The sequence below is a fragment of the Rhinolophus ferrumequinum genome, chromosome X (assembly GCF_004115265.2).
Source record: "Rhinolophus ferrumequinum isolate MPI-CBG mRhiFer1 chromosome X, mRhiFer1_v1.p, whole genome shotgun sequence".
Classification (NCBI taxonomy): Eukaryota; Metazoa; Chordata; class Mammalia; order Chiroptera; family Rhinolophidae; genus Rhinolophus; species Rhinolophus ferrumequinum.
In genome coordinates, this window is record NC_046284.1 from 16522592 (window position 1) to 16546028 (window position 23437).

At 40.5% G+C, this 23437-nt stretch overlaps 1 protein-coding gene across 6 annotated transcripts in view; it reads left to right on the forward strand.

The window, feature by feature from the left end:
• Positions 1-23437, forward strand: part of ATP11C (ATPase phospholipid transporting 11C) — a 159330-nt gene that overhangs the window by 94507 nt on the left and 41386 nt on the right. For all 6 annotated transcript variants that reach the window (XM_033109351.1, XM_033109342.1, XM_033109360.1 and 3 more), the window contains 13 exons: positions 1292-1342; positions 2333-2397; positions 2710-2791; positions 4617-4767; positions 5359-5556; positions 10468-10629; positions 11301-11452; positions 12458-12529; positions 14427-14500; positions 16144-16247; positions 16686-16867; positions 18061-18324; positions 22306-22480. In XM_033109351.1, the coding sequence (XP_032965242.1) occupies positions 1292-1342; positions 2333-2397; positions 2710-2791; positions 4617-4767; positions 5359-5556; positions 10468-10629; positions 11301-11452; positions 12458-12529; positions 14427-14500; positions 16144-16247; positions 16686-16867; positions 18061-18324; positions 22306-22480 (1732 nt within the window). The remainder of the gene's footprint in view (positions 1-1291; positions 1343-2332; positions 2398-2709; positions 2792-4616; positions 4768-5358; positions 5557-10467; positions 10630-11300; positions 11453-12457; positions 12530-14426; positions 14501-16143; positions 16248-16685; positions 16868-18060; positions 18325-22305; positions 22481-23437) is intronic.

Sequence of the window (23437 nt, forward strand, 5' to 3'; positions counted from 1 at the left end):
CCTCCTTCCCACCATTCCTGCTTTCCTCTTTCCCTTCTTCCGAATCAGCTTTGATACTAGGAACTGGGACCACAAAGCAAAACTGTTCCCGGCCTTCGAGCAGCTCACGGTCTGCAAAGGAGATGAAACAGTAAAGCTAGGCTTACAGTACACTGAGATGGTAGAGGTGAATAAAAGGCCCATGGAATCACAGAAAAGGGAGTGACTGATTCTGCCTGAGTTAGACAGTAATATATATCCTTGCATACTTATAAGGCAAACCCTAAATTTTTCAGTTACATTAAATATGAAGGAGAATTTTAGGGCGGGGGTGGTTACTCCTAATTTCTCTAAACCAGATTGAGTGCCCTTGCTATGTGACTTCAGAATACCTTGTATTTCTACTACCCTACTGGTAATCACTTACATTGTAATTGCCTGTTTATTTATCTGTCTTAGGGCAAAGAACACGTCTTGGTTCCTTAGTAATGTATCTCTCCAGCACCTAGCACAGTACTTGCACAATTAATATATGATCATCGAATTAGCAGACCTTCGTATTTTGGTATATAGTTATAATAAGTTCCATTTCTCTGAAAACAAATTATAATGCAAATTATAAAATACTCATAGTACTCTTGTTAAGGACAGGTTAGGCCTGTTTACCCCACTTTTCAGAAATGCAGATTACCACGGGCCTAGCCATTAGCAGCAGCTGGATCAAGCGCGGTAATGAGGTCAGCTGCAAGACACAGTTTGGAAATTTCCAAGATGGTAATCAAGTGTTCACTGTCTAAGACTAATGCCATGGTGCTGAAAGGGTTACCCGGGCCCGCAGCCTCGGCATCACCTGAGAACTGGTTGCAAATGCAAATTCTCACCTGAATCATAAGTTTGGGGACGGGGCCCAGAAATCTGTACTTTAATAAGCCCTCCCGTGACTCTGATGCCTGCTCAAGCAAAAATACGGAACTAATGGTTTTGAAAGTTGTGTTAGCACCAAAAACGTTTCTTCACGTGAATCTAAAATAGCCCATTATTTATATACAGCATAAACGAGAGGGGTGTTATGTACATATACAGTGCCAAGTAGATCTTGAAAATCAATTTAGAATAGTATTTTAAGAATGAGATGAAAATGTTACACACCTTATCGTTTTCTCATACATTTTTTTCAGAAATATAATACATTCGTAGTTCAGAGCCTTACCTCTTTTGCATTATTTGTATTTTGATTCATTCCCATATTTGTGGTATATATATATTTTACTTTGATATGGAAAACTCATTTGCTGTTCCGTTCTTCTTGCAGGTTTGTTGGGCGAATCAGTATCTATAATAATAGTTTTGAGCCTGTTGCCAGGTTAGTTTGCTATTTCTTTAATCTGTCCTTGGAGGGGATATTTCTCTTTTAAGCCCATTGAAATAGCCAAATGCTTTTTTTATAGGAATAAATGTAAAGGTGAATAAATCTGGAGTAATCAGCCAGCATCCCACTAATGGGTCTTACGTAACCGGCCTTGTACTTGGTAGGGTTGTGGTGATAGGGGCTGAGTAGGTGTGTCCCGAAAGGGGGTTGGTGTTGAAAGTGATGCTGAGGGTTTCAAAGTTGCAGAGCTCCAGACACTCTGACTGACATTCCCAAATCCATTCCAGGCCCTGTATTGTCCTTGGTTGGGCAGTGGCTGACAATATTAGAAGTACACCTGGAAAATAATGGTTTAAAGGAGACGCATTGAGCATGTAGGCAGTGGATCAAATGCTGGGAGAATTACCTGGACCTTTAAGTAAAATGAACGCTTAATCATTTATAATGAGGCAATTCATATAAAAAGGGATGTTTTCTTCCCTCTTCTACCATCCAGTTAATTACCTCAGCTTTTCTACTTTGCCTCTATAAACATACTCAAAAAGAAGTAAAAGAAACACCCGGTTGCCCAGTGATCTCCCAAAAGGCGGGTTTATCCTCCTCTCTCTATATATATGTCAGTGTGTCTTTCCCACCTTGACGTTGCTTTCCCAGTCGTTTATCTTTCTGTGTCTTGCTGTCTGCTACTTTGTCCTGTTCTTGTCTTGCTGTCTATGGCTCATAATCTTTTTATTTCTCTGGGCAACCCTTTATCTCCGTGTGTTGTTGGCTACTCCTATACTGTGCTTCCTTCTGTGCTGTACCCTCAAGTAACTTCAGAAGGAAGGATCTTTCAGCTTTCCCTGGGGCGTAAGCGTGAAATAAAAGTAGACAGATGTATTCTGAACCCTTGACATAGATGTGTATTAGGGCAAAATATGTCTCCAAAGTTGACGATGCTGTTTATTGGGCTGTTTGGATAAGCTGTGTTCATTTTTTATTTAGGTCTTTGGGACCTGAAAATCTCTTGTTGAAAGGAGCTACACTAAAAAATACCAAGAAGATATATGGTGAACAAATTTTAAGATATACTTATCGGAAATATGCTTTATAAAGCTGGGCATAAATAATGCATGTTAAAAATTGAACATGGCGGATAATTGCCTCTTAATCTAAGCCTATTTTTAGGTGTTGGGAATTCATAAGATGGTAAACTAGAAAATGACAAATTATGTAGAATTAAAATTATAGTATAAATAGTATCAACGGGTGAATAGAAGAGGGTTGAAAATTCCTATTTTTATAAACCGAAAATAATTGAATATCAACTGGGTGGGGAGTTGGTTGTAACCTAGTTTTCATTTTATTCTGTTATTCCTCAGGAGTTGCTGTTTATACTGGAATGGAAACCAAAATGGCTTTGAACTACCAAGGGAAATCTCAGAAACGTTCTGCTGTTGAAAAGTTAGTGTGCAGCACAATTTCTTTAGTTGTTATTGAACTGAAGTAGTTACTTCTCAGTAATTCCGAATAACAACCATAATTTAAAAAAAAAAAAACATCAATTATAATAGCAGCTATCATTTTGAGCACTTTTTGTATTCCAGAAACTGTGTAGTGATCTGTGTTTCTAATTTGATTTAATCCTATGAAGTAATTCCTGGTAACCGATCCACTTTACAGATGAAGAAATGGTCTCAGAGATAAGGGACTTACCTAAGTTCACATAGCTAGCTATCCAAGGGCAGAGTTTAGTTGAAATACAAATTTATTCCCCTTTGCTTCTGGATAATAGTTTGGGGGTCCTATAGCTGCGATATATAAGGAAATTCTATAACATGGATATTAAGAGGTGTGATCAAAGAATACAGTGAATGTTTAAATTTTTAAAACTGTATTACAGTAAAAGACATTGCTATTAATCCCCCTTGCTTCGAACACACTTACCCCATCGTTCTTGCCACTTTCTGAAGCAATTCTGGAGGTCCTCTTTCATGAGGACTCTGTCATGGCTGACTCCATGTCCTGAATCATTTTGACTTTGGGGAAGAGCCGGAAGTCACATGGTGCCAGATCCAGTGAATAAGGTGGATGAGGACACACCGTCACGTTTTTGTTTGACAGAAATTACCATATACCAGAAGCCATGTGTTACAGAGCATTGTCATGATACAGGATGATTTACAACACACTTTAAAACACCTTCTCTCAACCACAGCTCACACCCGACTGACTGCACCGAACAGTTGAAACTTGTCACACACTGTCACTAAGGTTCGATGCGCTGCTTCCCGTATTGAAGATCCCCCTGTCTTTCCATTGGATGGCACTCGGCAGCAGCACTCACCGAATTTTGTGATCACAACAGAAAGACTCCGTGTCACATCACTTCTGGTACAGCAGTTTCTATCAAACAAAAACATTACAGTGTGTCCTTATCCACCTTATTCATCAGATCTGTCACTGTGCAACTTCTGGCTCTTCCCTAAAGTCAAAATGACCATGAAAGGAATGTTTTGAATCGATTCAGAACATCGAGGCAGCCATGAAAGCACAACTGAAGACACTCACAAAAGAGGACTTCCAGAACTGCTTCAGAAAGTGGCAAGAACAATGGGATAAGTGTGTTCATAGCGAGGGGGAGTGTTTTGAGGATTAATGGCAATGCGTCTTATACTGTAATAAATCTCTTTTTATTTAAACATTCACCGTATTGTTTGAGCTCACCTCGTAGTCTCCAGGCAAATGTTGCAGTGGTACTGGGTGTCAGACCTTCATGCCAGTTACCACTGACGTGGACTTCACAGTCATTGGCGTGGATATCCAGTACGTCAGTGACACCTTCTCCAGAGCTCTACTTTTAGACTAAAAGAATCCGCACTAAGCTTAAGAATTTCACATTTGCTTCCCCACCCTCCACTCCGTATCTTTAGCATTCAGGGAAATTGAAACAACCTATTCCTTTCATAACAGTTGAATAGATAATGGGGTGGGTGTGTGTGCGCGCGCTGTCACTTTATGGGACCTTACTAAAGGCGTGTTAAGCTAGTCAGCCATTGCACTTTAGGGAGCATTGCTGACCAAACAGGTCACGACTGGCTTCTCCATTTTACTATTTGAGAGTAATGCTTCAGCAGTGGTAACTGAGGTTCATAATACATACAGAATTGTCCTGTAGTTACACACTGTACACTGGAGAAGCTTTAGAAAACTGAGAAGTTTAATTTATACCTGGTTGATATCTTAAGTAATTAGATGTTTTTTCAATCCATACTATCTTATTTTTCAGATCCATTAATGCCTTCCTGATTGTGTATTTATTGATCTTACTGACGAAGGCTGCAGTATGCACTGGTCTAAAGTATCTTTGGCAAAGTAACCCACATAACGATGAACCGTGGTATAACCAAAAGACTCAGAAAGAGCGGGATACTTTCAAGGTAATTTGTTGTATGCTGAAAATTTTAACTCAAGCACTTGGTGACCATGCCACCCTTTATTGAAATGCTGCTCATGTGATGATGCTTTTGTTGGTTTCTGAGTTTTCTCTTGGTTGTATGGTAGCCCTAAGCCATTAGATAGTTACATTTCAGAGTTGTTTTTATTTTAGGCTTCTGTGCTCGTTTTTAGCTCTTTAGTGAAGGGTCTTCAGCGATAAGAGTCAGAATCTAGCATGATAATATAATATGAGCTTTTGATAAAGCATGCTATAGGAGCATAATGAATGCCTACGTATAAACTTTGCTCCTACATTTCTATCTCAGGGTGGGAGGAGCAGAGAACTTAAGGGAGTGAAAAAGGATTGAGTCAAAAGGTGCATACACTGAAGAAAAGTGACAAAATTGAGGGTGTTTTCACATACTATGATGATAATTTTGACGAATGACATAGTGTCTTTGGGAAGTTTTTTTTTAATAGCAGGAGCGGTGCTTTCAGCATTGAAATGAAAAGAAAGTTAACTAGTTTTTTATATTACACTTGTTGGGTGGAACTGTGCATCTAATTAGCTTGAACTATTTCTTTTGTTTTAGGTTTTGAAAATATTCACCGACTTCCTATCATTTATGGTTCTGTTCAACTTTATCATTCCTGTATCCATGTACGTCACAGTAGAAATGCAGAAGTTCCTGGGTTCCTTCTTCATTTCATGGGATAAGGATTTTTATGATGAAGACATTAATGAAGGAGCCCTGGTTAACACATCAGACCTTAATGAAGAACTTGGTCAGGTTAGAACTTATTTTTACTTAAAATAATTCAACAGAGTTAAAATATATTTTCACCATTTCACATTTGGAAATGTGATTTCAAAGAAAATTCCTTTATACAGACGTGTAATGAAGCTAAGCAGTGTTTTCATAGCTATAGTATCAGTTATTTTGCTGGCATTTTGGAGAAAGATCCCAATTTATCTGTTAAATTTAAATGGTACAGCAATTCTTTTTAAAACTTGCCTGGTGATGTTAGATTATGAGTTACTGCTTTGGAACAGGAAGCATGTGGTCTTCATCACCAACTATAACCATTTGGGGATAGAACACAGGGTAGTAAATAAAGCTATACTATAAATGCATTTGGTTCCATAAACTAGATTGACCAGATATGTCCTATTGACATTTTCTTAGTACATTTCTGATCAGATGGAATATAGACCTAGAAAGCAGTTGTTTATTCCAGTTCGAAACTTTAAATGAACGGAAAATGTGAGAGCATGCATTCCTCAAAATGCTTTTTGCTTCATAGACGAGTACCAATGTAGCCCAGCCGTGACGTAGTTTCTAACCCAGGTGCATTTGTTTTTTAATACAATGTAGTCCAGCTGTCATTCTTTTTTTTTCCCCCCCCTAATCCTCCATCTTGAATGTCCGTGAGCAATCCAGCTGTAATTCTTCAAATGATGTCTTAGGTGCTTTTCTTATCGGTATCGAGAATATTTTTCCCTTTGTCTGAATTTACTGTGTGTCATGGAATGATCCTCAGAAGCTGAAGGAATTTGGGGGGGCTTCCATTTGATTCTCATGACATTTAGAATGTCAGGGATGTGGAAATGCCATTTCTATGACTGGGAAATGCAAATTCAGGTCATGGAACTGTGTGGCTGGAACAGGGCCTCACACTTGTTTGAAATGGTGCCAGTTTGCATCTGCACCTTAAAACTCTTCCTGAATTTAGCCCCCCTCCACCCCCGCTCTATTTCTGTTCTTTGCACAGCATTTACTTAAAGCAAAGTACCCTCTTGATAACTACACCCACAAGTGTGAAAGTTCTCCCCAGGTACCATTTTGTTGAATGAAACCTTACTTCAAGGCTCCGGGATCCCAGGCCATGGAATCTGCATCCCACAGTGATACTGAATCACTAAGGATACAACAAGAAATGAATGAATGGATGCTTTTCCCTTAGATATTGCTCCCAGAAGATTCTTTTATAGGCAACTTCAGCTGCAACAGCTGACCTTAGCCTTTTTAAACCCGAAGCTTTCATCCAGGGACAGAGCTATATGCATCAAACTATCCTAGTCCCAGTGAAAGGCATTAATTCACAGCATTTTTGCATGAAAAACAAAAATTAAGTTACAGGCCGCCTCTGGTGAGCTTTTCCCCGACAGCTAAGATTTTGTTGACTAAATCTACCTTTTTTTTTTTAAGATTTTTTTTTTATTGGGTTAGGGGAACAGGACTTTATTGGGGAACAGTGTGTACTTTCAGGACTTTTTTCCAAGTCAAGTCCTTTCAATCTTAGTTGTGGAGGGTGCAGCTCAGCTCCAGGTCCAGTTGCCGTTGCTAGTTGCAGGGGGCGCAGCCCACCATCCCTTGCGGGACTCGAGGAATTGAACTGGCAACCTTGTGGTTGAGAGCCCACTGGCCCATGTGGGAAGCGAACCGGCAGCCTTCGGAGTTAGGAGCATGGAGCTCCAACCGCTTGAGCCACCGGGCCGGCCCTAAATCTACCTATTTTAAATCTAGTGCCTGGCTCTTTGGATTAACCTACCCAAGGATGAGCACTGCCCTCCAGGCTACTGCAAATAAAACACCATCACTCCACATGTGATGCCTAATGCTCACCAGAGACGGGTGAGATACCCAAGCCAGGTCCAGCAGCTGAGACACAGAGCTCTTTCTCTCCTATCTCCACCTCAGCAGAGTTCGTTATGGGAATGTAATCTTGATCCTATCATTTAGACTGTATTCACACTGCAGAAAGTAAAGTGGAGCTTTGGGTAATGATCTGGTAAATTTGTTCAGTGAAAAGAAACTACAGTTTTCATTTCATCCACTATTTCTTTCTCCCACCAAAACCTTCTTTTCTGGGTTTGATTGTCTTTTAGTTAAATCACTAAGTTAATAGCCAGACCACCACCTCAATTTATACAGTGAAAAAACAACTTGCCATTATCATCAGCTTATAGGTGTAGAAGCTACCCGAACGAAAACGCAAAGAAGTCTTGAAATAGTTTCTTAGGCCATTTAGCTTTCAATGGAGTGGTACACACAAAATGAAGTATAACTAGTTTCCTCTTTGATGAAACTAGATAGGGCTTTTTATGTTACCGAAAGCAGTGTCCAGTAGTTCTCATCACCATCATTGCAAACACTTGCGTAACCTCTTTAAAAATGACCTACACTGGTATTTTTAAAAATAGGAAGATGCGTTTAGGACAGTGTTTGACTTGAGAAACAAAGAGAAACAGGCTTCTCACTCAGTTCAGTCGGAAAAGAATGGGGTCTTTCACAGTCAGACGTCGGTATTTTGGACAACCAAATGGTTTCAACCCATCTTGAAAAACCGGTAGGGGTACCCTTCTTCTTCCTGTCCCCTCCCCGTCTGACAGCTGTGTTTCATGCTGTGTCTGAGTCCGTACGTGCTCTGATTCCAACAGTTCAATCCAGTGGTTATGTATTGAACTTGTGTGTATGTAGGATATGTTGTTGGTATTGAGGTTTTAAAAGTAAACAAGAAAAAAGAAAAAAAGTAAACAAGAAACCCTTGGGTTGCTCACCATTTAGTCGGGGAAACACGCACACCACACCTAACGGTAGCAGCGTGATGGTAATCAGAAGAATTAGGGCACGTGGAAGGATGGAGCGAGTCCAGTACTGGGTCATTTTGCTTAAGTCAACAGCAGTGGCGATCAACATCTGTCGCACCTTAGAGTTTACAAGCATATTTACTGTTGAGCTTTATTTTGTATTCTTTACAGCCTTGTGCAGCAGGTTTGGTTATTTAAGGTGAATATTTAAAGTTCAGAGAGATGAAGAAGTGTTTCCAAGGTCACAAAGTTAGCAGGTGCTGGAGCCAAGACTCCATTCCAAGTGTTCCTTTAGGTTGAATGATATGAACATGTTTGAGCAATTGTGACCTGTGAAATAGGCAATTTCATGTGTTCAAACTTTAGCTCAGGGTTCTTTCTACCTTAAAACACCTATCTTCCTTTGGGCTTTCCACCCATAAAGTGGGGGGTTTGAGCCTGTTGATAGAGAGGGGCCTTTTTAGCTGGTTCAAACCCACACGAAAGAGGAAGAGCCTGGGGAGAGAGGCAAGCCGTAGCCTGTCACTCTTTAGCCCTCTCTCTCTCTCCCTTCATGAGAATACACACTTTTTAGTAACAGCTGACCCTCCCCTCCCCCTTTCCTGACATAGGGCACATGTCAGAGCAATGGTTCTCCAAGTACAATCCCGGGACCAGCAGCATTAACTCACATGAACCGGCCCTGCCCCAGAGCTACTGAGTTAGAAACTCGGGGGGCGGGGGGTAGAGTCCGTTGGTCTGAGTTTCAGCAGGCCCTCCAAGTGAGTGGGATGGATGCTACAGTTTGATAATTACTGTATTAGTGTACAGTTTGTTGGCCTATAACTGTGAGACTAATTGTATGCAGATCCATACTGTACAACCTTTAGATATAGGCAAACAATTGCACTTTGTATTTGTAAAACTACCGCCTTTGACAAGTACAGGAGGCGCAACAACCCAGCACCACCTTCAGGGGGAAATAAAGGTTAATCATTTTGATCAGAAAAAAAAGCCCCAAAGACCTTCATTTTAACTGGAAAAATCTAACAAAGGAATAATACCACTTGGATTAAAGAGAATTCAAACTTGGCTGGTTACGAGGGGAAAAAAGGGAAGACTGGAATGCTATATTTATACCAGTGCTGCTACCATGAAAAGCTTTGAAAAATAATTAGAAAGCAACTGCTGCTGGAGTTCATCTCTTTCTCCCTTACATAATAAAAACCTTACTCTTGTGCTTATGCTTGTTCCTGTCAGCCCATAATTTTAACTAGTTAAGCATAAGTTGCCAAAAAGGAGTATAAAATTGTGGGTTTCCAAATGCCAGATGTTATAAATAGAAGAGATAAAAACTGAGATAAAATGGAAATGCTCAAAATGGCTTATTTTACATGGAAAATTTACTTCAGAGCTTATTTTTTCCATTATTTACGAAAGTATGCTTATATTATACTTTAACCTATCATTATAAAACTCTGCTTTTTTAATTTGGAAACTTTTGTGAGGAGTATCTGAAAATATACATAGTATGTGAAAAGGAATTTCAATTATGTTTTTGATCATTATTGACTTACTGTGTCTACTAATTAACTGTTGACATTATTATTTCCCCTGTCCCATCTGTTTTCTGTAACTCTTACACACATTATAGGACACAATGCATTTTACTTCAATCCAGTATATTTATATAAAGTTTTACTTTTCAAAGAAAAGTTTTATACCCCAGTTACTTTAAGATCCTATCAGATATTTGTGTGTGTCTCTGTGTGTGTGTGTAATAAGTGGTCAGTATATTTCTTGTTTCCCACTTGGAAAATTGACTTCTCTTATGTAACTTCTTTACATCAAAACAGGTAGGTGTTAAATGGAAGGGTACTTAGTTTGATAAAAGCAGCCACATTTTTCCTTCCTACTAATCTTCTATATTTGAGTAGGTCTACCTTAGATAAGTGATCCTGTTTCAGTGTCTTTAAAAATACTCATTCATTTCTATTCATTTGACAATATTGCTTCTGTAATTACTTGACATTTGACAAGAAGTCTTAGAAAAGATGATTTTCTGTGGGTATGAAAATTGCTCTGCCTTCCACCCAACTAAAAATGCATTTGTTTGTGTCCTTGTTTTTAGGTAGATTATGTATTTACAGATAAAACTGGAACACTCACTGAAAACAGCATGGAATTCATTGAATGCTGCATAGATGGGTATAAATATAAAGGTGTAACTCAGGAGACTGATGGACTCTCTCAAACTGATGGACCTGTAACATATCTTGAGAAAGCAGATAAGGTGGCATTTTCTTCATTACCATTTTACCTTGAGAAATCAGTCAGTGTATGCATGTGTTAACCCTGCATTGTGGAAATGAGGAATCTGGGCCTATCTTTCACGTCACCTTTCTTGTTTTCCTACCAACTCTGCAATTGGTAAACAAGTAGGATTTTAAAGTAGAGGGAATTATGGGAAATTGCATTTGGGTAAAACTTTCACTTCCCCATCTGTGTGGTCGTAATTTTTCGTGCTTTGGCTTTATAAATATGAGCTGCTCCATAAAAGAAAAAAGAAAAATAGGAGCTGCTCCGAGAACGATGTCTATTCAAGTCCCAGGAGTGTCTAGGCATTAAATGAACCAGAGTCTCCCTGCCCCTGAGCTCTTGCCAGATTGTGAATTAGATACTGAATGAACTCTTTTAGGCCTTGAAGAAGTCACTGTTTTGGTATTAGGTGGCGCTACACTAACAGGAATGACTCAACACAGCCCCTAGGGCATGTTAGCGGAGAACCAGGAATGCTGTTAGGTACTGGGAAGATAGATAGCTCATTTGAATATTAAGAATTTGTAAATTTCTAACTCAATTTGCTGGAGGTAGTAACTTCCCGTCACATTAATGTCTTTTCTCTGTTCACTAGTTACCACGTGATCACAACGAAAATAATATTTTTCTGTTACTTTTCAACAGAATCGAGAAGAGCTCTTTCTGCGTGCCTTGTGTTTATGTCATACTGTAGAAATTAAAATAAATGACACTGTTGATGGTGCTACAGAATCAGCTGACTTAACTTACGTATCATCTTCACCAGACGAAATAGCTTTGGTGAAAGGAGCTAAAAAGTAAGCATTTATGTTATTCTAGATGAATAAGTTCTAGAGAACGGCTGTACAAATTCGTACCAAAGTTAACAATACAGTATTTTAGCACTTCAAAATTTGTTGAGAGGATAGATCTCGTGTTAAGTGTTCTTACCACAAACAACAAAAAAAGAAAGAAACACAAGGAAACTTTGAGAGGTGTCGGATATGTCTCTCACCTTAATAGTATAGTGGTGATGGGATCACAACTGTTTGCATGTGTCCAAACTGATGAAATTGCACACAGTAAATATTTGCAGTTCTGTGTATATCATTTATACCTCAGTGAAGCTGTTTCTAAAACCCTGAGATAAGTTGTAGAGAAACGTATTAGCATTTTTGAAGAGGGAAAGAAAAATCAAGCACTTCTTGTACTTGTTCTGAGAAAGTGAAATCATGGGATAGGAGCTATTGTTTTTCTCTGTTTGCTACAATAACCTTATCTTGTAAATAACCTTATTCTTTAATAAAAAGCCGGACACCTTTATCTGAAAGTTTGTGAAAAATTCACAAACCCTAGCCAATTAAGATCAAAAAGAAAATAGCAATGCATAGATATAACTTACATTACTATGTATGCATACCAGCCAGAAGTCTTAAGTGTTCGTGTTATATTTTACAAATCACAACTGTGGCCACTTTTTGTACAACACGTTATTTCTGAAGTGCTCCCCGCAGTTTTGACGTCATTTGGTAACTGACAGTCCCATTTTAACCATGAGGCCCAAGATGATTAAGTGACTGAAAGGTGACCCAGTATTTTAGCAACAGAATTGGAATTACAGATTGTATCTTCCTTGGTTACATTTGTGACTGGGCTTTGATTTGCTCTATGTTATCATCTCAGACTGTAAAGGGAAGTACAGTTGTAGATTGAGATCGTATGAAAAAGAAGAAATCAATAAACAAGTACAAGTAACCGCAGTGTGATGGAAATTAATCCTTCTTTAGAAACATACAAAGGTCTTTTTTGTTTGTTTTTGACAGGTATGGGTTCACATTTTTAGGAATTCGGAATGGCCATATGAAAGTAGAGAACCAAAGAAAAGAAATAGAAGAGTAAGTAACACTGTGTGATTGTGACGTCTTAACCCCACAGTCAACCTTAATTGAATTTATTATAGTAAGTGCAGCAAAGGAAACTGATTGCATCTATAAATGCAGGACTCTGTTCTCCCACTTCAGAGTTTTACATAAATGTAGTGGGGGAAGAGAAAGACGTTTTTCATAAAATGGCAGAAACTGAGATTTGAGGTCGAAATGCTTCCAATTTGGTTCACATATGGGTCCAGTAGCCTGAATGAGAGTCTGCCTGGACTTTCTTTCTGAAATAAAGATGCCATTTCAGGTCTCTAACACATGGTACAAGAAAAATCAGCGAACATGCATGAAACCTTCTGTCCAGAATCCAACCAATCACTCTGGCATTTCAAGCCCAGCCAGCAATGGCAACTGTGGTGTCAGACGCTTTGTCTTGTTGTAGGTGCTCAGGTTTGAGCCTCGGAGCAAGTACTCTGACTCTCCCCCCACTCACACTTTTTTTTCCTTTTGCTACAGAGACCGCAGTGAACTAAGCCAGCTTGGCTTAATAGCAGATTTGAATTGGGGTCTGGGATTAATTTGAATTCCTTCATCTGAGCTTGAAATGTAATTATCCAACTTACATTCTGGCCCCCAGCATCTCATGAGTCCCAGCTCAGAAACCTGTGACACATGTCGATGCACTTGGGGCATGTGCACTTGGAGGAGGGCTGCACAGAAGCCACAGAAAGGGGGGGACTCGCAGCAGTGCCCTCATCTTGGCCAATACCAAACGAGATGCTACATGCAGAGATGTCGTACACACATGCATTCCAAACCAGTGACCTCCTCACTGCCATCAAAAAGAAGCTTTGTAGTAAATACTTTGTAGGTCAAATACTTTCATCCAAGTTGTTTATTTTCAAGAAAATATTCCCTCACATTTTTTCTAACAACTCATTTTTACCCTTCTGCATTCTTTCATTTGATTAACATAGTTCAGCCATCCACACACAACTCTGAACATGTCATTCCACTGTTTAAACCCTTCACTGGAGTCCTGTTGCTCGTAGGGTAAAACCCAAAATCTCTGAAATGTCGCACAGTGTTCTCATTTCCCAGCCCCTGCTTACCTCTCGTGCTGTTCCCCTGTCAGCTAGATTTCAAGCCTTAGTGAACCACTTTACATCCCCCCCATGGTCCCTGTGCTGTCACGCTCCGGTACCCTTGCACATGCTCTTGCTCGACTCAGAATGCCATGCTACCCTTTCTTCATCATATCATTCCTGGAGAACACAGCTCAGGCACAGCCATTTCCAGGAAGCCTTCCTTGGATTGTTTTCCTTCTGGGTCCCACATCTCCTCTGTGGGTTCCCTTATTACGGTATTTGGCAGATGGGGAAGTAGTCATCTCGTACTCTCTGACTCCCTTATCACATGGGGAATCTCTTGAGGGAAGGGACTAGGGCAGATTCATGTCTGTTTTCCAGCACCTGCCTGGAAACATTCTAGCACTGTGCCTGACACATAGTAGGCACTCATAGGTGATTAACATAATTGGCAGGGTGGGAGTATTTCTAGACCCCTTAGATACATATATGGCTTGGCGGGACATCTCTTTGTCCTCCATCCCTATGTAGTCACTGTCTCCTTCCCATTTTAAGTAATATAATGAGAGGATATATAGTAATATAATGAGAACATTAAGTAATGCCATACCCCTTAACCAACACTGGTGTCCTGCATGTTCTAAGTGCAGAGAAATTCCAAATACACAATGGAAATGACCAGTTGTGCACATAACCGGCAACCCTTACCCAAAGCGGAGAGTTCTGTTCACTTAAGATGTTTAAATGTCTTACGATGTTTCTCTTGTGTTTTATTTTTCCCCATGTGGTCTAGATATTTTACTTCTTTCATTTTTCTTGTCATAAAGGTATGAGCTTCTTCACACCTTAAGCTTTGATTCTGTCCGCCGTCGTATGAGTGTGATTGTGAAGACTCCAGCAGGTATGCATTTGAAAAACTTGACTTCTCTTTTTCCATTCATAGCTTTATATGTCAATCAACAATTTCAAGAAATAAAACATTTCATGTAGCAGTATACGGTTACCTAAAGTCGTGCAAAGCAGTAGCTTTTGTCTATGCCGTAATGTATTTCTGTAAGCACAGAGAAATACTGCCAAGTGGCAGAAGCCCTGGTATGGCAGTGAACGCCTTTTCTTGGAAACTGGACTCTACTCTTTAGTCCTGATTGTCCAAACAGAAACTAAAAAGATGACTTTTTATAGTTCAGGGTACTGAATGATCACCGATAATGTCTACATGCGGCAGCCCTTACAACCTGGGGGTTGCGATTTCTAGCCGCAGAGTCCTCGAGTGTAGAGATTGCTGGTTATCGCTCCCTGGCTCTCCTCATTCCGCACTGCTGTACATTCCCTGGAAGCCGGTGAGCTGGGCTCCCTCTGGGCCCAATTGCTGGCAAAGGGCATTTGGATTTTACTCCAGCAGTGACCTCTTTGTGTGATAGAGTAAAGAAGCTTGCCCTTTGCAGGGCAACCAGTCCCATCATCCCAGGGACCTCCCTCCCCCCTCGTGTCTTTAGGAGGAGCCCTGGTGGTTAGGGGTGCCTTCTACTCAGATTCAGCAAGACCCATGGGGAGAACTCCTGCTTTATTTGCAGGCTCTCAGAAGCATGTGTCTGTCTGTCTCCAGGTGGTTTTTCAAAATATCCTTCATTTATTTCCTAGTAATTTACTTTTTAGTAGTAAATCTCTTCCAAATTCCTTAATGTGAGAGTGAGAAGATACAGGCAGACCCTTAAGGGAACATATCCCACTTCACACTGTGGGGTGTGATTGCAGAGTCATGAAAATGATTTCATTATATGAATGTGGAATTTGCTTTGTGACTTTTAACTACACTGGATATGTGAAGAGAAAATGAAAAAAAAAACACACTTGACATTGGAAATACTTGCTGTTTTTACCTGTGCACGTACACATAACGCAGTCTACTGCAAATGATGAGTTGTCTGGGGAAGTGGCCTTGACCTCAGAGCTACACTTTTTTCAGCTTGTTGGACTCAGCACTTTGCCTTGTAAGGACGAAGAGTCTTTCTTAATGCGCTGTCATTACTTTCCTGGCTGCATGGACTGATGGAAAGCCGTAGTTGTACAGCCATTCTCCAAAGCTATTCTCAAGTTTCCGGGAAAACCGGTTTTAAAAACTAACTTGTATAGTTTACTCAAAATGATTTGATTTTGTTTGAGCTTGAGTTTGGTCCTTGATGTCTATAGATGCCACCTGTGCACTTTAGACCATGGTTGACGACATTTTCAAAGCGAATTCAGATGCATTTTCTTGACACAAGTCTAGTCTTTTGTGAGTCACTGGAAGGAAGTCTGTGTTAACGGAGGTGCATGTTGTAAACCCTGAGTTATTAGTTGTGTCCATATTGGTCTGAAGAGGTAGTGAATGTTGTCCTGACACAGTCAAGGTCAAGGTATCTCGTTCCATTTGGGTGAGCCTTGCAAGGCAGGCTCAGGATACACAACGGTGGGGTGTAGAGGCCACCTTAATAGTTACCTGTTACTAAAATCCCAGGACAAGTCTTGAAATTCTAAATCGAGTGCTTTGGTTCTTTATTTTAGGAGACATTCTTCTTTTTTGTAAAGGAGCGGACTCAGCAGTTTTCCCCAGGGTGCAAAACCACGAAGTTGCACCAATTAAAGTCCACGTGGAACAAAATGCAGTGGTGAGCCTACACCCTCCCCGCAAAAATCAGAGAAATGCTGGCAGTGACTGTGTTTATGGGATTGCTATTAAAATGACTTTCAAGTGAATTTTAGCTTATTTTTATGGTCTCTTTTTATATTTGAGAATTTATAATATCATTTTCCTTATTTTAATACAGCACATTATCCTAGAGCAAATTTCTCTTCAGGGTTTGCAGCCTTAAAGACTTTTCAAGAATCTTTGTTTTATGTTGTTTTGTTTGTTTGTTTTATCCCAAGAGCTATTATTTTGTTATTGTAAAGCTAATTGAATGTTACCTTTTTAGTTATGTGTTCTTTTTTTAACTCAGAATGTGTCAGATTTCTCTTTTGTGTGGTAAAGCAAGAGTATTTAAATAGAGTGTGGTTTTTTTTCAATTAGTAGTTGGATAACTAGAGATATCCTTCTTTGCTTCTAGGATGGGTATCGGACACTGTGTATAGCCTTCAAAGAAATCACTCCAGACGATTATGAAAGAATTGACAGACAGCTCATAGAGGCAAAAATGGCCTTGCAAGACAGAGAAGAAAAAATGGACAAAGTGTTTGATGACATTGAGACAAACATGAATTTAATTGGAGCCACCGCAGTGGAAGACAAGTAACTAGCAAATGATATTCTTGTTATTTTAATGACCAGTCATTTAGGGGGTCTCTGTTGGGATTGGTAATTTATTATAAAGTTTTAAAATCTTCGATTTCACTTTGTCCACACACCAGATTCGGAACTGTCTGTGGGAATGATTGTTAAGTATTTGTGACTTAGAAGAATGAATCTGTCATCTCTAAGGTCTTTTGAATATTTACTAAGCCATCCATTTATTTATGCAGTTTTTTATGAAATAGTTGTACTGCGTGTAGAGAACACTGTGCTGGGGGGTATCATTTGATCTGATACTTGGTGGAATGGGTATGATTTTGACAGAGATGAGCAGAAAGGAAATCCAAGGTAGAGTAAGTAAAGAACACGAGAGCTCATTCTAACCTGGTTTAACAGACTGGAGCTTGTATTTGCATACTTTACAATGATTTGCTTTAAGTATATAGGCTGAGCTCTGCCGGGCATCATTGTAGGGCTCCAGCATTGATCTGTCCGAAAGTTTTAGACTCTTAATATTTCAGGAGGTTTTTAGAAATTATAAATACAAATTGTCAGCCTTTGCCAAACAAAAAGTTACAAACATTCAGCCACACTGGAAGTTACTGAAATTCTAATGGAATTCATTTAGTTGCATTCACTTTTATTCTCTTGCCAAAATGATCTCAAAGAAAGTGTCATTCTTCTTTTATCCTTGCCTTTCAGAATTATGCTTAAATTCTCTTTCTGGGTGGTTGGCTTTCCTATTTTTAAAGCTCCTCAGAGATGGAATTCTAGCACTAACTTCCCTCCATATCTCATTAGACTGTCTTTGGCCCTTTCTGTTTTGAATCATGGTAAGTATTTATATAATGAGATGTAAGATATAGTGAAATATACTAAAGTGACAATGAATTAGAATGCTCGCTGAGTTCCTAAACATTTTAGCTAAGAGCAAATGAGTCTTAATTCTGCTATTGGATCTCAGTTATGTCGAGAGATGTCATGGATTTTTCCAAACCTCATTGTTTGACGTTCACTTTAATAAGTAAAACTATGCCAGAGAGAACACTCTTAGAAAGAGTAGAGGATATATAAGAAAAGCAACTGTGATAACATGTCAGGACTCAGGAATGGCTGTGAATTATAAAAATATTCCTTCTTGCAGAATCTGTCAAGAATTTTCGAGGCTAACGAGATTCCCTTTACATTCCCAGGCTACAAGATCAAGCAGCTGAGACCATCGAAGCTCTGCATGCAGCAGGTCTGAAAGTCTGGGTACTTACTGGCGACAAGATGGAGACAGCCAAATCCACCTGCTATGCCTGCCGCCTTTTCCAAACCAGCACCGAGATCCTGGAACTGACCACAAAGACTGTCGAAGACGGTGAAAGGAAAGAGGATCGATTGCATGAATTGTTGATTGAATATCGTAAGAAGTTGCTGCATGAATTTCCTAAAAATAGTAGAAGCCTTAAAAAGTAAGAAAATGCTTCAACGTCTTATATTTAGACATGGGTACAGATATAAATCACAGCTGCTTTTGCAGAAGGCTGCATTTTCTATTTATCATTCTTTGTTTGCAGATGTTTTATCCTTACAAATTAAAACCTTCCCTGAGGCTGTGGCTAATAGCCCAGTTGAGATTATTTGGCACATTACACCGCTCCTTTAATTTAAAAGAAAACCCTGCACTTCTCAGGGTTTAGAAAACTAGTTCAGTTTCTCAGTGTTTAGGGTCTGGGTATTTAGCATTGATACTCTGGCCTGGTCCGTGTTAAGGAAACAATACTCCGTTTCACGGTCTCTTAAATTAGATGTAATAAAAGCAGTCTCTGTAATAGTTTCCTGGCATTTTGAGATCCTGGAGCCATTTTCTGTGTGGATTTTCATGCCCCAGAACTAACTCCAGAGGGAACCAAATACTTGTTAACATGGACACTTTGACTCTGCTTTTTCAACTTACTGCTTAGGAAGAACTTGTGGAACCTAAGGGTCTCAAGGAAAGCCACTGATACATTAATTCAGTGATATATTTTTCTGTACTTACCATTGACCAGGGCTTAACCTTGTCTAAAGCAACGACTGGAATTTACCTTTGCCATAAAAAAATCGATTTCCCCTCTAGAAATGCCACAGGATGTACCTGCACTAAATTCAAAGACCCCTAGTAATAGTGCTTTCCATTTCTTGAGCACATGTTTGTTCCAGGAATAATGTTAAGCACTTTATATAATTATTCTCATTTAATCTCCACGACAACCCAGTAAGGCAGTCTTACCTTCTTCATTTTACAGATAGGGAAACTGAGGCTCAGAGACACAAAGGGATTCCTTCAAGGTTACACAGCTAATCAAGGAGTGAAGCGGGTCTATGCAATTCCTGAGCCCGTGCTCTATTGTTAACTGTGCTATCTCTGCGTCCTCATCTCTACTGTTTAAACTGACTTTAAAGCTGAGTAGCCCACATTCGTGAGGCTATGGCCAATTCCAAAACAGCTGTTGTTCTACTGGTACTTGGGTACCAGTGAGAATAAACAGGTTTTTATTAATTGTCTGTGATAAGTGTATCCTTCCTTTAGCCAAATGGCACTTACAAAGGTACTCCAAATTGCATCCATTTTACTTGTCCATTTCATAGTATGCTTGGGCTGCCATAACAAAATACCTTAGACTGGGTGGCTTACGCAGTAGAAAGTAATTTCTCACATTTCTGGAAGCCAGAGGTCTGGGATCGGGGTGCTAGCATGAGTGAGTTCCGATGCGGTCCCTCTTTCTAGCTTGCAGACAGCCGCCTTCTCGCTGTGTCCTCACATGGCAGAGAGAGGAAGCTCTGTGTCCCTTCCTCCTCTTATAAGGGCCCCAATCCCATCATAAGGGCCCCACCCTCATGACCTCATCTAACTCTAATCACCTCCCAAACGCCCCATCTCCAGATACCACCACACTAGGGGTTAAAGCTTCAACATGGGACTGCGGGTGGAGGGGGCATAATTCAGTCCATAGCACCATTCAGCAGTTCTGGGCCAGTTTTGTAAAAGCAGGGATTATGGCGCACTGAACTCATCAGCTCACAGCATCCCCTCCTCCCGGCTCATCTGTCAGAGCTGGGTACAGTCTTACCCCAGGTTACATAGGTGTCAGACCCAGAATCCCCTTTGCCAGCTTCCACTGCTTTGTCCCTTCCGCTTAAGACCAGCCTCCAAGCCTTATCCATGTCCCCATTTTCACTAGTGCTCCACATCCCACTGGGAGCAGCTCATGCCTCAAATCCCTGAAGCCTGTCTGCCACACAAGTGGGCGTGAAGTGGAAAGTACTGCCCACATCACAGCCCTGCTCAGAAACCTTTAGTGGTTCTCCATCACCCACAAAATCTGATCGCACCAAAGGCCTCAAGTGGCCGTTTCAGCTTGCTTTCCTAGTGCAGCAGAACACGCGTTCCCTCCCCTACCACTTTCGGCCCTGTCTTTCAAGTTCCGCTTCAGATACCACACCTCACAAAGAGCCCACTCTTCTTCCTGTGTGTATTTGTGGTCCAGATCACTGGATATTGACTATTTAATATCTTCCTTGGTTGGGTATATTCTATTCTGTATGCTTCTGTCGCCGCAAGGAGATTTTCTATTCTCAAAAGAAAGATGAGGTAATACTCCTTCCATTCTTCTGTATGGCCTACTTATAGTTGATGTTTACAAATATTGCTTCATTGATTGTTAAGCCACCATTTCCTGCACTTTAAGCCCTCTCTGTAGTAGGGGAGGTAGTAGGGGAGCAAAGAAGAACACATGATGATAACTCTTTAATTAGTGAAAAAATGCTCATAAAATTATGAAGCAAAACATGGATAAGTACAAAATATGATGGTGGTAGCAGTCCACACCAAAGAAATAGGGAGTAAAGGCGTGATGAGGCATATTAGGCTCTCACTGCTCAAAGTTTGGTCCAGAGAACAGCGCTCCATTATCACCAACGCTTGTTAGAAATGTAAAATCTCATGTGTGCCCCCCCCAAACCTACTGAATCAGAACTTGTACTTTAACAAGATTCCTGTAAACATTAAACTTTGAGAAGCATCAAATTAGACAAATGAATCTATACTGGTGAGATCCTGCTGTGTCTAGTACTTCACTGCAGTGGTTCAAAAATGGCACCCGAGATTCCCGGAGCTGAAATTGACTAGTCACTGTTTCTTTCTTCATTGCAAAAAAAAAAAAAAAAAAAAAGACATGTTAATTGATGAAATTTTCTCAGTTGTAAGATTTCCTCCATATGTTTTTCTTAAAAACTTGGCATTGGTTACACTTGTCTTCCCTGGCACCAAATACCTCTTCGTCCTGGCTATGCGTGAGCATCACCTGCAGAGCTTTTAAAAACATACTTATAGGGACAGACGGGTGACTAAGTTGGTTAGAGCGTGAGCTCTGGGCAAGGGGGGCTGCCAGTTCAATTCCCATATTGGCCAGCGAGCTGCAACCTCCGCAATTAGAATGAAGTCAGTGAGCTGCGACTCAGCTCCCGGGTGACCAGATGCCTCAGTTGGTTGGAGCGCGGGCTCTCAAACACAAGGTTGCCCGTTGGACTCCTCGACTTCCGCTAGGGATGGTGGGCTGCACCCCCTGCAACTAACAATAGCAAGTGGACCTGGAGCTGAGCTGCGCCCTCCACAACTAAGAGTGAAAGGACAACAACTTGACTTGGAAAAGTCCTGGAAGTGCACACTGTTGTTCCCCAGTAAAGTCCTGTTCCCCTTCCCCAATAAAATCTTAAACAAAAAAAAATACTTCTGTATAACAGCCCTGCCCAAGGTACTCCGATTTCATTTGTCTGGGGGTAGACTTCTGACATGGGCAATTTTTTAAAGGTGCCCAGATGATTCTAATGGGAAGCTATGGTTAAGAACCACTGATCTAGCATAAAATGATGCTTGAGGAGCGTATATCATTGTGGTATGGTGTTCTTTAATGAACACCATTATCTGTTAGGTACTCCGTCTTATTTGAGAAGCCAGGCCTACTGATGGTTTTTATCATTCAGGCAAAGATATTAGGAAAAGATCTTCTGGGATCTGTCTACTCCAAAGCCATTGTGTCTTTTCCTTGTATTGTTAAGGAGTTTTTAGATTGACTGATGACTTGTCTTCCCTATCAGAGTTTGACTGATCTGTAATTTCCAAAATTGTCCTTCAGTTCCTTACACAGAGACTGACTGCTAAATGTCCATTATTTTTGTACCTTCTGGAACGTCATGTCATCTGTATGGGCAGCTTGAGTCTCAAAGATGCGATGAAAAGTCTCTGTTGTGCGATTATTAGAGACAGTGGCTTCTTTAGAATTTACAGGTGCAGGAACCAAATTGATGATGGTTCTTAATGTGAGACCCTCTTCTTTGTGGTTTAAAAGAAGTCAGGTTCCTCAATAGAAATGTACAGTAGATTCCAATATAGCATTGTTTTTCTTTTTCAGAGCATGGACAGAGCATCAGGAGTATGGATTAATCATCGATGGCTCCACACTGTCCCTCATATTAAATTCTACTCAAGACTCTGGTTCTAACAGTTACAAAAGCATTTTCCTACAGATTTGTATGAAGTGCACTGCAGTACTGTGCTGCCGGATGGCACCCTTACAGAAAGCACAGGTAACTGGGTGTTACCACGTTTCCCCGAAAATAAGACCGGGTCTTACTTAATTTTTGCTCCAAAAGATGTATTAGGGCTTATATGTTCAGGGGATGTCGTATTTTTTCATGTACAACAATCTACATTTATTCAACTACAGTCAGGTCATCTTCTTCTGGAACATCGTCATAACGTACTAAATGCGTGCGTCTGGCTGACCATCTTAACTGGGGCTTATTTTCAGGGAAACACGGTAGTGTTTCATTCCGGGCACCTCTGTATGCACATGTGCAGATGTTCACTTTTCGTTGGTTTCTTCTTCAAAGAGCCATTACCTTATTATATCTCCCCTGGCTTCGTCCTCTTTGTGATCAAAGGCAGGAGTCTTCCCACCAATTTCCTTTCAACCTGCGCTTCACCTTGCTGTTCCCCTCGAGCTGGCCGTCCAGGTCCTCGCCTTCCAAAACTTCTCTAACGAAGTTTGGTGCCTGCTGCCTCCATTCCGTCTCTGCTGCCTCCCCTGCTACATTAGCCCTGTGCATTCGTTCTTCTCATTGTGTTGGATCACCTGGAGGAGAGCAGTGACCTTGGTGAATCCATCGTCCTGTCTTCCATTCTCCTCAGTTCCCCACTGCAGTTGACACTCAGTCATTTCCTCCTCAAAACTCTCCTCCCTTGGTTTCTGTGATGGTCCACAGTTCTGACTTCCCTCCTCCCCACTTGGCAATCTAGTGTCTTTCTATTTTGTTTCATCCTCTGTCTTCTCCCTAATTATCAGTTTTCTCTGAGGCTAAGTCTTTCCTCTGCTTTTCACTTACCGCCTATCTCTAGATAAGGACATCCGTTTCTGTGACTCCTATTGACTTCCTTTCCGTGAAGTCTCGTATTTCTAGTTGTCTGCTAGACAGCTCCATATGGATTCCCCACTGTCACATTAACTTCCAGTGTTCAAAACACATCTTAACAATTTTCTCCTT